The sequence below is a fragment of the Phycodurus eques genome, chromosome 8, assembly GCF_024500275.1.
Source record: "Phycodurus eques isolate BA_2022a chromosome 8, UOR_Pequ_1.1, whole genome shotgun sequence".
NCBI lineage: Eukaryota > Metazoa > Chordata > Actinopteri > Syngnathiformes > Syngnathidae > Phycodurus > Phycodurus eques.
Genome location: NC_084532.1, coordinates 26,888,028 through 26,905,960, shown reverse-complemented (window position 1 = coordinate 26,905,960; position 17,933 = coordinate 26,888,028). Strand labels below are relative to the sequence as shown.

Below are 17,933 nucleotides of genomic sequence, written 5' to 3'. Positions count from 1 at the left end.
CATCTACGTGTCAGCCCACGAGTAATAAAGACATAAACGTGTCAAGTGGTTTCAAAAAATAACATGGTTTTTAAAAATGCAAAATATAGTTTCAATTAAAAAAAGATTATAAAATGCATTCAGGAACTTTGTGAAGTTCACGCATTGAAAATATCAAGGAATTTGGTGACAACTCGGACTGTAAACTGGAACGTCAACGCACCACGAGCACAGCCGGGGCTAACTTGGTAATGCTTGCCGAGCTCAGCATTTGGGAAATGGTAACTGTTAACGCGTAGAAAATGGTAAGTTGAGGACAATTTTTATTTTATATATAAAAGACAACGCGGACACGCTGTTAGCTTTACATTCGCCTTCGGTTAATAAAAAGAGAAGTCGTCGAAAGTCGTCAATTGTGCTTCGCGTTCGTATCCACGAGCGCGGTGAGGACTACAGATAAAGTGAATAAACGATTAATCGTATATTTTCACGTAATATGAGTAACGAGTAAATAAAAAAATCGTCGTTATAAATGTTCGTTAGATGTCGGTCTAGCACATTAGCAAGTACATTTGAGTCGTTAATGTGTGCATTTGTGTTCATTTTCCGTTGCTATGGGGATTGTTGCTACAATAAAAACCGCAGCATCATTAGCTACACATGTACAAAATATCAATAATTTCATAAATTCATGACCTTTTTGTGTGTCAAAGATGGTAGATAAATCTGTAACGTGTCAGTTTCGCCAATAGGGAGCGCTATAACGCTACCTTTGCGCTTTGGTGTTACGTTTCAACAAGCGTTTTTCAACCTTTATTGAGACTCGGCACATTTTACAAAAAAGAAAAAAAAACCTCAGCGGTTACAAACAAAAATGTCACAAAAGGTAGATATACTGAAATTAAGACCACTTCGTCTCTATTTAGTAATTGTTTTTTGCTCTGTGTGAAATGTTTCTCCCGTATGAATGGCGACAGGTAGAGTACTTGCACCTTCTGCCATCGAGTGGAAAAGCATTTAATTGCGCTGCCTGTCACAATACGTCGTTGGCACAGATAGATGAACAAAGATGCATTCATAGTAACATTAGTTAGTGTGGAAAAAATAGCGCTGTGAAGCTTTGAGGCAGAGCTTTTGGGTCAACCCTTTTTTTTTTTATTTTTATTTTTAATTTTATTAATTTTTTTGTAAAGTTATTTGATTAGTCGTTTCAGCCCTGCATTATAATAATAGCTTGACAGCGAATGACAGAACATTTCAGTAGAGGCTTCCAGTGTGGTACAGTAAGTGCCCAACTAAAGATAAGGAGTTCAGAATAGAATAGAATAGATTTATTTTATTTTTATTACTGTCCAGCGGGGTGGAAAATTGTTTTTGTCTCACTAAAGACAATTCTATCGAGCGTATCTATGTATCACTGCCTAAGAAACGTAATGCAATTGCTAATTAGCGAAAGTAGTGCCTGGTATGTTTAAGGGTTGCAAAGCGTGTATTGTAAGTACTTGGGCTGCAGCTATCGGATCAATATTGATTTTGCGTTGGAGTTGATTGCAAAATCGATTTTCATCTAACTATTGCTTATTGAACGATTAAACTGCACCAAATAAAAAGCAATCAAGCAATATCACAGTACGTCCTGTATATTTTTCCCGTACTTATGTTGTGAACTTCGAATAAGTAACTGTACCGCTCTCTGCTTCCTTAATTGCCCCATGGTTATAAATAGTTTTCTGAATCTGAATTAAACCGTGCTGGTGTAGCTAATATTAATGTGTTTTGTTTTCAAGGAGGAGAAGGACCGCTTTGCCTTCCTGGCCGATTGGTACGACCCGACGGCGGCTCTCCTGCGGCGCTACCAACTCTTTTACTACCCCCATGACAGCTCTGTGGAGATGGTACAATTGAATCAATTAATTGGTTATTAAATAAAAACGATTACCAACAGGGCATTAGACAAAATAATAATAAGGAAAAAAATTGGACAGTAAATGAATGCATCAATGGTTAAGTAAAGGCTTTATTTAATGTATAAAATGTTGTTAAAAAGTTATTAGAGCTAAACATTATTCGTGAAGCAATATAACAGTGAGTAAAATCAATTAATAAACACATTTAAAAAAACAAGTGGTCATGAAAAAAATTTGTCTTGAAATAAATGAGTTGGTCATTAAATAAAGAAAATGTGTTATTAGTAAAAAAAAAAATAATAATTTGAAAAAAATGTTTTGAAAAAAGGCCACGTAACAAAATAAATACATTGGATACAAAATAAAACAATTGTGAAATAAAATAATACTCAATTGAAAAGAAAGGTTATAAAAAATATAAATGTAGTTATAAATAAATCAGTCATAAAACAAATCAGTCGTAAAAAAGTGAACACATTCAATAACAAAATAAACAACACGTCATGAAATACAAATAAATTGCCTTGAAATAAATAAATCATGATTAAATAAATGCATAAATGAATATAAAGGTCAAATACAGAAGGGCATTAAATAGAGGAAATAAAAGCATAATAAATAAATATATAATAAAAACGGTCCTGAAATATATGTCATTGCATTAATTATGAGTTCATTAATAAGTAGAAGTCATGAAATAAATGCATACTTGAATTTATTAAACGGTCACGAAATGAACCAACTGTTTGTGAAATGAAAAGACGAATACACAGGTTTGAGACAATTATTTCACATTGAATTTAACATTGTGATTAATAGGGACTTTGAATTTAACAATTGATTTCACATTTGAATCATTTACATTTCATTCACTTTATGTATATCGTTATAATTGGCACAGAAAAAAACCTCCATACGTATCGGCAAAGCATTACATCATTATAAATTCAAAGTAAATAAACACCTCGGGCCGCTATTTGAGAATATGCTGCGATTGATTGTCATCATTTTTTTGTTGTCGTGATGAGAAGTGCTGCTTTAAGACAGCTTTTGATGCCTCATTAGCAAAACAAACAAAACAAAGCCCATTATCTCCGTTAATCCACGTTGATGGACCTTTTGGCGTTTTCGTGGCAGTTTGACGTAAAGAACCAGCGCATCTTCCTGCGGCGGACCAAATACGGCGACCTGCGCCCGGGCGATCTGTTTGTGGGCGGCCGAGTCAACGTCTTCTCGCGGCAGCTCAACATCGTTGACTACGGCGACAAATACACGGCCGCCAAGCTGGGCAGCAAAAAAGAACGGTAACGGCCTCACCTCATCTACCAAAGCTGCCTGGAGATTATTTTTAGAAGCTTCTTAAGAAGAAGGCCGGATGCGAATGCGGCGTCAGATCAGAATAATCACGCGAGACGAGGTCAAATAATGACATGAGTGATTTTTCGAAGCAAATCTCATCCGGTTTCACGTTTAGCGCACATTTGTCAATCTTTTAAGAAGTCACACGAGAGCCCCGATGCTCATAACGAATGCAATCAAATGCTGCGATGTCATCCAGAACCCTCGCGCTGCTCAAGCCGGACGGCGTGAACAAGGTCGGCGATGTCCTGGAAATGGCCAACCAGGCCAACCTGATGGTCACCAACGCCAAGATGACGCACTTGACATGGTAATTCGCTCTTGAAATCAGTGAGTCTCAAAGTGTGCGACGAGTACCACTCGTGTGTTTTTTTTTTTTTCTTTTTAACGACCATGTAGCTAAAAAGCACAGTCATTAACAATCTTGGAAATGAGCCGGGAAGCATTCACTGGGAGTGTTCCCTCGTCTTTTCGTGTCTTGTCAGGCGTCTATAAAGCGTGAGCGGTTGTGCTTTAGGTTTATGTCATGTTTTTATAGCAAATAATGAACATGGTCTGGTTGCTTCGAAACTGATATGTGAGCCTGTTTGCTGCCAGTGATCTTCCACGCACATATGGACTGCCCCCGACACACATAAAAGAAGCATATTGAATGATTAGGAATCAGTTAGCACCAGTTAATGAGCCACGAACACACTTTTTCAGTAGCCATTGCCGATGTAGTTCACATTCCCCGCAAAGGCTCAGTTTGTTTTATTCATTTCGGTTGCTCAACTCCTCTCATTGGTTTCCCCACGTAAACAACAAACGAGAGTAGAGTTCAATCGCGGCAACACACCATGTTGTTCATTTTATACGAGAATTACAGTGCGTTTCGTTTACAGGAGCCAAGCGGCAGACTTTTATGTGGAGCATCAGTCGAAGCCCTTCTTCAAGTGAGTGGAAATGTTGACAGCAGGTGACGCGTGTCATGATAGCGCCTCACAACGGACGTCAAATCTTAACCTGCCGGCACAGGCGGCAACGTAGAGCAATCGCATTGCTCAGATTCCTAATGGGCCAATAAAAATAAGCAGAATGTTGTTGCTGGGCAGGTTAGGTAGTAGAGTAGATAGGGATCAATCACTACAATGCAATAGGCCACTGAAGAGAGCGGGCATTTATTGTTAGGGAGATTAAAATAGGGCAACTGCCCAGTAGACCAATGAAAAGAGAGCAGACAGCGGTTGCTAGGCTGATTCACAACTGCCTAATAGTTCCGGTGAAAAGAGAGAATGCAGTTGCTCAGCGGAATAATATAAGGCTGAATTACAATTGGTCAATGAAAGAAAGCAGATCCTGCAGTTGTTGCTAGGCAGAATAGATAGGACTGAGTCACTACTTCCCAGTCGGCCTATAAAAATAGAGCAGGGAGGCAGTTGCTCGGTGGGATAATATAAGGCTAAATTACAATTGGTCAATGAAAGCAGATCATACGGTTGTTGCTAGGCAGAATAGATAGGACTGAGTCGCAACTTCCCAGTCGGCCTATAAAGCAGGCAGTTGTTGCTGGGCAGAGTAGAGTTGAAAAGAGACCAGAAAGGAAGAGGAAGTCAAACATACTAAGAAAATTACTCCAAAGTGTATGTTGTACGATGTACATTGAACTGCAATTGAAGTCACTGCTCTCTGTATTAAATATAAATAGATATTGGAAAGAATGATATACCTACACACAGCAGAGATATTTATTTATTTATTTAATTATTATTTTTTTTGACTGTTCTTGTCAGTTCCTTGGTGCAGCAGGTGTGCTCTGGTCCCGTGGTGGCCTTGGAGCTGGTGGGCGACGAGGCCGTGTCCGTCTGGAGGAACCTCCTGGGGCATTCGGACGCGGCGGCGGCGCACAAGGAGGCGCCGCAGAGCGCCGGGGGGCAGCTGGGAAGCGACCTGGCGCACGGCTCCGACTCGCTGAGCGCCGCAGCTAGGGTGATCCGGTTCACGTTCGCGATGACCCTCCCCGTCTTTCTGTCCTTATATTGTCCTTATCGCTAATCTCAAATATCTCCCGTAGTCCGAATGTCCTCGTAGGTTTGATGTCTTGTGTACTTTTCATTCCGTCTCTGTTGTTTACATCCCTTCAGTCTTCGCTTGCAGTAGCAGTCTTTGTCGCAGCAGAGATAAAAGAAGAAATAGCACTACATGATATTAGTTGCAGTAGAACTAATGAGAGTATTAGTAGTTCTAGTGGAAGAAGTAGTAGCAGTCTGTTATACTACTGATAGTAGTAGTGTGCTGGTATCAGTTGTTCTACTACTAGAATTAGTGGTAGAACAACTACTGGTTGTTATTTTACTACTACTACCAGTATTCTGTTTCCTTTGCTACTGCTACTTCAACTATTACTAGTATAATGACTACTACTACTTCTACTACCGCTATTACTGCTATTGTTTTTTTTGTTCCTTTCCTTTTAGTATAACTGCTACTGCTTCTTCTCCTGCTACGAGTAGTAGTTACTACTACTGCTATTTCTTCTTCTTCTACTACGATTCCTACTACCAGTTTTACTACTGCTAGAAGTAGTACTACTACTAATAGTTATTTTCCTACTACTACTATCCCTTTTGATACTGCTGCTGCTACTACTATTACTTCTTGTCCTTATACTACTACTACTGGTATTTATTTTTTTGTACTACTAGCGTTACTTCTACTACTAATAGTGGAAGTAGTTAAGACTGCCTCTGATAGTACTACTAGTAGTTAAACTACTAGTAGCACTACTAGTGCTGCCATTTCTTCTTATACTACTCCTACCACTTCCGCTGCTAGTACTACCACAGATTCGTTTAGTCTTACTACCACTACTACTGCTAGGGCTTCCTCTTCTACTTGTAGTCCAGGGCTCGAGACTGCGATCGAAATGGTCGCATGTGTGTGCGAGTAAAAATTTCATGTGGTCCCACTTTCGTGAGTGCATGTTTGAATGCTTCCTTAACACAGTCTTACTATGTTAGAATATAGAATAATAATAATATACATATATACACATACATAAAACATGCATAGTCATGTGCTGGGTGCAACCAACCTTTTTTTTTTTTTTTATTATTAGTATTATTATTATTATTTTTTTTTTTACTACTACTATTGTGCCCGAAAAATTGTAATTGTGTCATGCAGTGTAAATCCAGCCTTAAGGTCCTCACTCATCTTATTGTCCTCTCGTATCAATGTGCACATTCACCTTCATGGCCTGCCAAGTCTTAACTCATTCACTGCCAGCCCTCCCAGTTAACATGGATATTTGACATCTAAAGCCGTCAACGGCGGTGAATGTGTTAATGTCCTCCCTCATCTCGATGGTTTTAATGTTCTATCCAAGTCTTGAATTTCTTCTCAAGTTTTAATGTCGTCCTGACAAGTTTCCACGTCGTCCATCCTTCGTCTTATTGCCCTCACAAGCCTCAGTGCCCTCTGTCGTCCTCACATTCTGTCAAGTCTTTGTCATCCCTCATAAATGTTTCTGTTCCCACTCGTCTTTACGCCCCGTCTCGCCTGCCTTCGCTATAGCGTTGGCGTGGTGGCAAGCGTATTCTAACGTGCGTTGTGTTCTCGCGGCACAGGAGCTGGAGTTCTTCTTCCCGACCACAATCTGCCACGGCCCCGTCAACACGGCCCTCTATTCGCAGTGCACGTGTTGCATCATCAAACCTCACGCTGTCTCCCAAGGTAATGGCGAGCGTGGACCTTTCTGTGGAAACTATTCCCGGTTATTTGCGGGCTTTGTGCTCTTTCTGAAAGGCCCTACAATGCCGCCCCAGACCTCTCTAAATTGGAAAGTAGTACACGAATGGGTTTCAAGGAAGTATGGGAGAAACCCTTTGTATGTCGGGCGGAGCTAAGTTAAGCCTAGGTTGTTGAGTGAGGGGACTCGGCCTCTGTGACTTGACAGGAGCAAGACTCGATTTGACAACATTGATGATTACATTTGCATTTGAGGATCATGTTTTTGAAAAGTCGAATGGCAAGACAACGCAAAGATGAGAGAAACGATAGCTACGACCGTCTCATGTCATCCGTCGCTGTAAAACCTACAAAGACTGGTTAGCTACGTTAACCTTGCGGTTTAGCTAACTGATAGCTGGTCACACAGGAACACAGCGTATAGTCAACATGCATATGTTGTGACTGAGCAGTAGTTTATGATTTGATATTTAGTGAGGAATTGACTTGACTTTCTTGATTTTTGCCACAGGAACTTCGTGAGACTTTATTGTGACTTAGCCATCCAGTATTTGACTTCCTCCCTTACCTCCGATTCGAGGAAGTTACGTCGCGTCATCGCTGCATGCGCATGTACACGCGCCCCGCCGGTGATTTTTCTTGTCGAAATCAAATCATCTGCGAGACATTTATTTTGCAGGGTAATGTTCTCCGATGAGTTTGAAATGATATTTTAGTGTTTACGATTTACAATTTTGATGTTTTCGCAAGAAACATGAAGTCGACGTTCGAATCATTTGCTTTCGCGGGCCAGATAAAAGGATGTGGCGGGCCAGATCTGGCCCCCGGGCCATGAGTTTGACGCGTGTGATGTAGGGAATTGTAAATAAAAAAATCGAAAAAAAATCTTGGTGGGCCTCAATTACTCGGCCAGGGCTCTGTCTCTTATTTGCGGGGAATTGCATTGTACAAACGGTTAGGCTTTATTGTTGTGACCCGCAGAGCACTCCTCTAAATCCTTTTGCGGGGATCGGTGACTTATGAAATCTTTTCAATTTGAGATTCGAAAATCCGTGCAATCCGAAGTGACAGCATGAATGACTGCTTGCGTTCACTCCCCTCTTAATAAATACATGTGTACCTTTGAAGACCCGTCGGGATCGCGACGGCATGCGCGTTCCTCCCGCCACACCTTCCCGGAGCCACGCCAGGGTGATGACGGTTGTCGAAGGAGTTTACGTCTCCTGTCGGGACGCGTCGAGATGTTTGGTTTCGACGAACCGAAGCCTCGGACCGTCACGTTCGTTTGGCTGCCGGAGACGATTGCGCAACGTCATGGAAACAATGAGTCCCTGCAACTCATCGTAACGGAATACAGATACAGTAATCCTCGCGGTTCTTGCTTCGCGGTCCCGCTATATTGTAGATTTTTATTACACTTACATTACACTCTTATTTTTTTTTTACGCTGTTTGTGCGATATTTTTGTGTTATCCATTGGTCTTGCGCTCTCTCAGTATATTATTTTCCCCAAAACTATCACGGCAAACAATAGTATCGTTGATGTCTTTTCTGCCACTGATGCAATGTTATTAGAGGAGGATAATGCAAGTGCATCCCTTTTTCAGAACAATTCACTTGAATTCAAATACTGAGAATGAACGTTGATATTACAATGTAGAGGAATAAATTAAATATCTTGAGATGAAAAGATGGAAATAAAGGAGACTCTGGCTCGGTTCAAAACATTGCACTGAAGCAAATATTAAAAATATTTGGCACAGCGGTATGAACAGTCGTTAATACCGTAACAGGCGATATACTGCCAGTCAAGTTTCCAGTTGGTTAAGAAAACGTTGTTTTGTTTTAAACTCCATAATTGCAAGCTGACGGGAAACAGGAGATGTCCCGCCGTGTTTTTTGTTCCCGTCTGACGAAATCGAGTGGGATGTTTGTGTTTAAAACGCATTTTGCCACGTTGAGGTTTTAGGTCGTGTTGTCTTTGTTGCGACTTTCTACGAATGTGACGTCGCAGCTCGTTGGTGTTAGCGGGGTGCCTGCGTTCATCTGGCTTGAAAGCAAAATGTTGCCACGCGGTCGCGCTGGCGTTAGAAACGCGGCAAAGTCAGATGATTTTGTTGTCTCGGTTCGCTGACTCGCGAGGAACGCATTTTTGATCGGCGGCTCTTGTACCTGATTAGAGTGCGCAAGTGTACCTGACGAAATCTCCGGTGGTTACGAGCAAGACGAACACAGCGTAATAGTAACAGCGGAATGTTGCGGAAAGGCGCCGTTCGTGACGGACAAGCCCGGCGTCCATCTTGTCAGAAACGCCGCGGCAATCCGGACGGGTCCGCGGCGTCACGGCGGTCACGCGCTCGCAAACGCCCCGTGCAGACATGACTGGAATAGAAGAAGCTCCTGTTGCCAGGCACCCACAAGTAGTAGCGGGTCGCCTAGCAACAAGAGCAGCTGTTTTTTTTATTTATTTTTATTTTCCTTAGAGGGAGAGGGGCACACGAGCCAAATTGAGCCCGAATGGCAAACGTCTTATCACGGTCCCTTGTGACCTTCGCCGTCTTACCCGTCATACGTCCCGTTTTCCAATCTGCCACGAGAGCATCTCGGTGTCGAAACGGAAAAGCCGAGAGAACCGGTAAGAAGCGCGGTGGTGCGTTCAGGGTCACGCGGCCTGAAAAGATGTCGATTTGTCGGCAGGCCTGGCCGGGAAGATCATCAACTCCATCGCCGCGGGCGGGTTTCACATCTCGGCGCTGCAAATGGTAAACACGCACGCGAGCGCCGACTGTGGCAGAAGTATTGGGACGCAAGCGTCACCAGCGTCGACGCCTCGGAGGTCCGACTTGGATCTGGATCTAAACTTCATTTCAACACAGTTCCAGACGACTACTACTACCGCCATTATGGCTGCTTCTTTTTCTGCTACTATGACTGCTAAGAATTCTTCTTCTACTACTACTACTACTACTACTACTAGTAGTTATTTTACTACTGCTACTAGTAGTTCTTCTACTACCACTAGTTCTTCTTCTACTTAATCTACTACTAGTAATTCTCTAAATACTACTATACGTTCTTCAACCACTTATACTACTACTACTTCTAGTTCTTCTTCTACTACTACTACTAGTTCTTTAACTGTTGCTACTACTACTGGTTCTTCTACAACTAATAGTACTTCAACTACTCCTACTAGCTCTTTTTTTTTTTTTTTTTTTTACTACCACTAGTAGTTGTAGTTCTACTACTGTTATGACTACCTCTACCACCACTAGTTCTTCTTCTACTATTACTACTCCATCTACTACTAGTTCTTCTCTGCACTAGCTTTTCTTATTCTACTGTGACTTCTAAGACTACTACTGGTTCTTTTTCTACTACTACGATTACTACTAGTTCTTCTGTTACTCTTACTACCTGTCCAAGTAGTAGTAATTCTTCTACTACCACGACAAGTTCTTCCTCTACTACGAATACTAATAATCGTCCTCTACTACTTGTACTTGTTATTTTTCTACGACTTCTACCACAACAACTACTGATAGAAAAATAACTCGAATTCTGACTTCTTCTTCTACTACCACCGCTACTTCTTCCGCTGCTGCTGCTACTTGTCCACAGTTCAACGTGGACCGAGCCAACGCCGAGGAGTTCTACGAAGTCTACAAAGGCGTCGTGACGGAATACACGGTGAGCGAATGTTGACATTAGCGCGCGTATTGCGACCCAATTAGCAACCTTGATCCCCTTCCGCACAGGACATGGTGACGGAGCTGTCTTTGGGACCCAGCATGGTTCTGGAGCTCCACGGCGCCGACGTAGCCAAGACCTTCCGCGACTTCTGCGGGCCCGCCGATCCGGTGAGTCGGTCGTTTCGCGACATTTTCTCACAAACCCCCGAGAAACTCTGGCGTGCCATCTGTTGCTTTAACCATCTGCAGTTGAGTAAATAGAGGAAGCACACGATTCCAAATGGCAGCGTTGCCGGCGGCTTCTCCCTAACGCGTGCCGGTGACGCATTCCTACGATGATGTGACCGAGTGAGTGTGTAATCACGACCGAGCGATCATGAAATTCGGATGGTGTATATTTGTGCTCCTGACAAAGCCAACATGATGTTTCAATGGAATTTGTGCGTACGTGGCTGTGAATCTGTTGCACTGTGTTCATTTTATTTTTGATTCGGGTTTTATTTTCCATTTTATGTTTCAGTGTCCCTGTTTATGTGATTTATTTTCCAGTTTTTATTTTTACATGTTTTTGCTGTTGTATTTTTTTGTTTGTTTCATTTATTTGCTATTGCATTTAGTTATCTATTGTTTGTTTTATGTTTGCATTTTGATGTCCTATTTCATTCATTTGTCCCTTGTTTATTTTCATGTCATATATTATTTCTTTGATTTCTTATTTTGTTTTTGTTGTGTATTTTTACTTTATGATTAATTTTCATCTATTATTAAATTATTTGTTCTTTGATTTTTACCACATATTTAGCATTTATTTCTATTTGTATTTATTTCCTATTCCATTTATTTTTGTTTTTATTTTGTGCTTAAAATTTTAATTTGATTCCTTTCCTGTTGCTTTTATTGCCAATCGTTTATTTTAATTTCACTTATTTATTTATTTATTTTAGTTTTGGCTACTCCCCTTTTATTTCTCTTTATTTATTTATACTTTTATTTTACGTTAACCCCAACGCTATCGTTATTATTGTTTATTGAATTAATCATTATTCTAATTGTGCGCATCTAATTGTGTGTGTGTGTGTCCGTGTGTGTGTCTGTCACAGCTATTGTTGAAGGGCTGTCTTTTATTATGAGCACTGACAGTTGTGCAGTCATGTGTTTCGGATCCATTCGTCAATAGTCCATTCTGACCACGAGCCACAACACCGCGACCTCCGCACCGCGGTCGGAGGCTCGTTCCGATTGGTTAGCGCGGCGCCCCCCCACCCGTCCCCCAGTAGCTCATTTGAAAGACAATACGTGGTTGCGGCCCGCAATCGAGCCGGCCTGATTATTTTGGCAAGCGGAGAGCAGCAGGCCGTGCGCTCCTGTGACCTGCCTGGAAACCATTAACCGATCAATTAACCTCCATTTGCTGCGCTCTGCTCTGCATGTTAACTATGGGAAGAAGAAAAAGAAAAAAAAAAAAATAATAATCATGTAATCCCTAAAAAAATATTGCATTTATCTTATTATTTTTCACTAGTTCATTATATTTATTTCATTTTGATGTATCAAGCTACTACGGTTTATTTCTTTCCATTTTTGTAGTTAGTAATATTAAAGATTATTTACTACTTAGTCAGGGAAATAGTTTATCCATTTCCAGCATTGCGTTTTAAGAGCGAAGGAAGAAGCATGTAAAATAACAATAAGAATGAGTCATGAATATTAGATTTATTTTGTGTTTGATTTAGATTTATTTACCAATTATTTTCCATTTATTTTTAATGATTTATATTAGAATATTAATCAGTAATATCATTATAATTGGGAAATTAATATGAAATATTGAATGGTATTTTTAGGACATAATTGACTTTGAAAAATGACATTTGTATTTTTAAAAAAATGTGGATTCTTTTTTGTTTTTATATTAATCATCAATAACTGACCTTAACGTGGCATGTGGTAAGAAACGCGTAGGCGAGCAGTAAAGAAACGGGAAATAAACACAAATTAAAAAAAAAAAAATTCTTTTGATTTATAATTTCTGAATTTAAGCTTAGCCGAATGCTAAGATAAAGAAGAAAAACCTTTTTTTTTTTTTTTTTTTTTTAAGCAAAAAATGGTGCCGAGTCACATTCCTGCTGACGAGCTTGTAGCCTCTCATCGCCATGGCAACAGCGCCTAACGTTGCAACCATTAGCTTTCACCTCACGCACCTGCAGCCCCTTAACTACACACACACACACGCACACGTAACACAAGTTTGATTAATAGCGAAAACAAACATCTGTTTCGAGGTCCTCTTTATTTGATCGGAGAAAGAATTTTGTCCTGGAGCAAAGGCGGGGGGATGCATTTGGTCATTTGGGGGCAAACACAGTCGTGAGGCCACGCCCTCCACACCCGTCCGCTGCAAAGCGTTTGCATACTAATATTGATGATCTACTAAAATGTGAATTTGATCCAATTCTCATATCTTGAAATCCTTTTTAAAGATTATTATCTCACATCATCTTAACGTTTTTAACTGTAATTTGATAACATCAATCAGCAACGAATACACTTTACCATTTGGACAGTTTTAATACTCACTCCTTCGTTACGCAAAGCAGAATTCGTCGTGCCACTCTACCGCATCCTCGGATGACACTGACAGCAGCGCTACTGCAACTGTTGAAAGCGTCCCGGCTCTTGCTTGTTGTCGGTCACGCGTATTCGGTCTTAAGAGTTAATAAGGTTGAAACTAGACATGGACCGGTATTATCCGATTCTGAAACCGCAAGCGAAAATATCGCTGTTTCAACTGTTATTAAAAAAAATTCTTGGTTTATTGCCAGAAATGTTTGCAGCGTTACAAATTATAATTTGTTTTATTTTTTTTTTCATTTAACTGTTAGGGTACCGAACCAACTGGCAATCCGATTTCTTTGTGCACATTCTACAAACAAAACATTCTTTATTTGTAGTTGACTTTAGGAAAAGTCATTACATTTCACAGTGAAATAATGACATTAAGGGTATTTGTATTGCTATCAAATGTCAAATTTGACCTGGACAGTGTGTAAGAGTGAAATAATTCATCCATGAAAATGACACTCATCAAAGGCGCATAGGTTTGTTTTAAAGGACAATGAAGGATGTTGGGAATTGAACTCCTGTGGCGACTTCCTGCCATTTGCACAGCCGACTCCCTTTGCCAGCTTCCTCCCTATACAGTTAACAATCGTCTTTTGTGTGTTTCATTTCCTGGAGGCGAGTTACGGTGACCTTGAAGGAAAGACACTGGCGCTCAGGATGCTGCCTGCGCTGCCATTTTGGGTCCAACACAAAGACACTAGTGCTCACTTTTGGAGCCATCCATTGTGTGTGTGTGTGTTTGTGTAACTGATTTTCCAGGTGTCCCCAATCAAGTGTCCAGCGAGTGTCATAAAAACTCGTTTCTTCCCTCAGGATGCGGCTGGCGTCCTACTTCCTGAACTTTTTGTTTTCCCCTTTCGCAGGACATCGCTCGCCACCTCCGTCCGTCCACGCTGCGAGCCATCTACGGCAGCGACAAAGTCAAGAACGCCGTCCACTGCACAGACCTCGCAGAGGACGCCATCCTGGAGGTGATTGTTTACTTACCGCGCCGGGTAGCTTTGCAGAGCGGAAGCGTCAAAACCGAGACACGAGGCACGAGCGGAGCTCGCCCCAAAGGTTTTCGACAAAGTCGTGATGTTATGAGAAGTTTCGTATTTTTCAAGAAGTCAAATATTTCCAAGAAAATGTGTATATTGGAGAGAAACAGTCATATTTTACCAAAATTCTCCTTTTTTGAGAGACAAAAAAATTCAGTCAAATGTTGTCAAGAATATTTTTTAGTGTTAAAAATTCATGTCATTTATTACCGAAACTCACATTTTTGAGAGAAAAGTCATAATTCTCCAGAAAAATATGACAATAAAGTCTATTTTTGGGGGGGGGGGTAAAAAGTCAACATTTTAAGGGTAAATTTTAATGAGGGGGGGAAAACTACAGATCAGCAGAAAAAAAAAATGGATGGACGGATATACTTTTACCAAATTTCAAATTTGTGGAAAATGTAAAAGATTTGAGGAAAAAAAGTTGTAATCTCATGAGAATTAAGGGTCATACTTTCAGGATTTTTCAGGTCATCAAATATTGGAGAAAGAAATGTGTATATTTAGGGAAAAGTTATATATTTTACCCAAAATAAAATGTTTGAGGGGAAAACAAGTTGGAATTTTATGAGAATTGTCTCATTCTTTCGAGAAAAAGTCAAGTCAAATATTTTGAGCCAAAAAAAAAAGGACAGATTAGATTATTATTCTTTTCTTCAAGATAAAAAGTCAAAGAACTTCTGTGTTGTGGCAGCATGAAACAAACTCTGGCTTTGGAATGGATTTACAAGTTCACAGCCCCCATTCCTGCTGGTTAAATTAATACATGACAATCTTGAAAAAGTTTGCCTTTACAGGCAGCGTGAGGGGCTATGTTAAACCCTCGGCCCCCCTCCCTTCGGTCTCATGACCGCAGCGTGGGCCCCGGTCCCGCCTCAGATCTCTCTCAGTGTGACGGGAACAAAAAACGACAGTGGGATTTGAAACAAAAGCTTTTGTTTAGTGGCGGAGGACAGGGGCACGATTGGAGGGGGGGGAGGGTGAAGGGGGTAACATAATGCCTCCCTGTTAACCATTTGCCCTTGATCCTGACCGGGCGGACATTTTGTGATCCTCAGGTGCAGTACTTCTTCAAGATCTTGGACGGATGAGCGAATAAATAATAATAAATCAAATTTTCAAAAGAAACATTGAGACTTTGTTGTTGTTTTTTTTTCTCCCTGTTTGAACCAGATTTAATACGGACAAGCGCTTGGATTATTAAGTTTCTGTTAACATGTAATGGGAAACTGTATTGTTACCTTTCTGTTGTTATCAAATCAGTTTTCCTGAATTGAAATGCCATTAATCCACTCCAGATATAATAAAAGAATGTAAAGCAGTAAAGTTATGTAATGTGTGTGCATGTAGAGCTAGCGACAGCTCCTTCCTGGAAAAGTTGGGAGTAGGGGTTTGGGCATGGAGAATCGATTGGAAGCGGGACTAACATTTCAGTTCTCCCGGAATCGTTCACATTTTTTAATTTCGGTTCCTAGTTCCCACGTCTACAGCCCGCCGACCCGCATTGCGTTGTGCAAAACAATGTCGGATTTGGCTAAGGACCCCCGAAAATGGCTTACGAAGCACGGCTTAAACCGCAAGCTATCGGTTTCGCGGAGGAACATGGGAGTCGAGCAGCCGCGAGAGAATTCCTTTCCGATCCGATAATTCCAGCTGATGTACTTCACCGCTCAAATGACTGAAGTATTAAAAGTATCGATTTGTGATTCAATTTTAGCGCACAACGATCTGGTATCAGAGATAATATTTTGCAGTTTTGAGCTACATATCACTACTCAATGGATTCTTCCTCAAACTACTTCCCAGATCTTGGACAGCTGAAGACAAAAAAAAACAAAAAATAAACACACACAAATGTCACATGACTTTTTGATGTTTGTTGTTTATTGTTTCAGCCAGATTAAATAAAGTGACCAGAAGACTTCTGACAAAGTGTTTTGATTATTTTTCTTATTTCATTTTTTATTCTTTTTTTGTCAACATGTAACGGGATACTGCATTGATACTTATATTATTTTTATGTTTTCAACCAGCGACTACTTTGGTATCGGATTCAAAACATGACACTTTTGAGAGAAACAGAGAGAGAGAAATAAAATGTACAACTGCATAAATATAAAATTCTTCCACCATGAACATGGCTAAAACATTCAACAGTATAGGAACTCTGCTAGAAACTAAAACAAAAAAAAAAAAAAAAAAAAACTAAACGACAGAAGGGGGGAATGAAAAGCGTACAAATGATGGATCCTTTCTTGATGTTGTCCAGTACCGCGCTAGTATTTCAATTAGTCGCACGCACACACACACAAACGCACACGCGCACAGAAGCGGACGAGACGAGATTTTACGACACAAACACGTCAGTAGTAGTAAGTAGTAGTAATAGTAGTGGAGTTGCCGATTTTTTTAAACATTTTTTTCATAGTATGGACGCGTCTCTATGGCTCCAGGAGGAGTTAGTATTCATCGTCGTCGTCATCATGTACAGCAGAATAAATATGATTTGATTTGCTTTGCTATTGCTACGCCACGTCCTAAAACCCTGGACAGACACAAGAGAAGCCCGAGTGGGAATGAAGCGCACACATTTTTAGGAAGTGGAATAAGGTCGTGATTCTCAAATGGTGTGGCAGCACCTCAAAGTGGGGAAGGCAGCGGACACAAGGTAAAAATGACAGTTTACGACGGTAACCGACATATGGCACTGGAGGACAAAAGAAGCAATCTTACCAGAATAAAGATGTATTTTTGTATGCATGTACTTTTTTTTTTTTTTTTTTTTAAACAAAATTCTGCGGGAAAGTCCTTATGAGAATCAAGTCTCATATTTTCGAGGGGCAAAAAAGGTCAATATTTCTTCCTACTTTAGTCATATGTCCAGATTTGAGGGGGGAAAAAGATTTTATTCTATGACAACAGTCACAAAAATTTATTTTTCTTTAGAAAAAAAAGTGATTTATTTATTTATTTATTTTTTTTAAAGGTTTGGCTTTGAGGGAAACTAAAGTATGAGAATGAAGTCTCATATTTTCAAGAAAAAAAAGTCCAGATTTGAGGGAAAAAAAATAAGACTCGTCATAAAGTGAAAAATGTTAAAGCCGATTTTTGAGAAAAAAAATTGTATTTTTTTTTAAGAAAAGTCAAGATTTGAGAAAAAAGAATTTAGAGAATATCATATTTTCTGGAAAAAAGGGAAGCCTCATATTTTCAAGGGGGAAAAAAAAGAGAATCAAACCCATTTTAACAAAAAAGTCAATTTTTTTAAGAAAAAAAAAATATATATATATCTTACAGAAAAAAAGTCGTAATCCTCAGTATAGTGTCATATTTTCATTTTAATTCAACGTGCAATTATGCCTTTTCCCTTAAAGAAATACAACTTTATTCTGATAATTATCTTTTTTTAATTCAGGGGGTCCTGGGTTTACTAAAGTACCAACATGAGAATAAACTATTATTTTTAAGGGGGAAAAAAGACCACAGATAGAGAAAACCGTCATAATCTTATGAGAATACATTTTCAAGAAAAGGTTGTAGACGATAAAATCATTTGAAGAAATAAAGTCATGACTATCAAGAAGAAAAACTTATGACGATCT

At 40.0% G+C, this 17,933-nt stretch overlaps 1 protein-coding gene across 4 annotated transcripts; it reads left to right on the top strand.

The window, feature by feature from the left end:
• Nucleotides 1-26: 26 nt before the first annotated feature.
• nme7 (NME/NM23 family member 7) lies at nt 27-17,112 on the top strand. Of its 4 annotated transcripts, XM_061682831.1 has the most exons (12): nt 27-284; nt 1,767-1,874; nt 3,024-3,190; nt 3,445-3,555; nt 4,130-4,180; nt 5,018-5,213; nt 6,854-6,959; nt 9,672-9,736; nt 10,596-10,664; nt 10,733-10,834; nt 14,152-14,259; nt 15,390-15,474. In XM_061682831.1, exons 1-12 carry the CDS (start codon nt 282-284, stop codon nt 15,420-15,422), a joined length of 1,119 nt encoding a protein of 372 aa, XP_061538815.1. In that variant the 5' UTR covers nt 27-281; the 3' UTR covers nt 15,423-15,474. The 4 variants fall into 4 exon arrangements, with proteins under 4 accessions (XP_061538815.1, XP_061538816.1, XP_061538813.1 ...); XM_061682832.1 differs by lacking the exon at nt 9,672-9,736 and having other exon boundaries at nt 15,390-17,112; XM_061682829.1 differs by having other exon boundaries at nt 14,152-15,443.
• The last annotated feature ends 821 nt before the right edge of the window (nt 17,113-17,933 follow it).

Coding starts and splice junctions, on each gene's coding strand:
- nme7 (XM_061682829.1), top strand. Junction 4,181..5,017: donor CAGTCGAAGCCCTTCTTCAA/GTGAGTGGAAAT, acceptor TGTTCTTGTCAG/TTCCTTGGTGCAGCAGGTGT. Junction 6,960..9,671: donor ACCTCACGCTGTCTCCCAAG/GTAATGGCGAGC, acceptor ATTTGTCGGCAG/GCCTGGCCGGGAAGATCATC.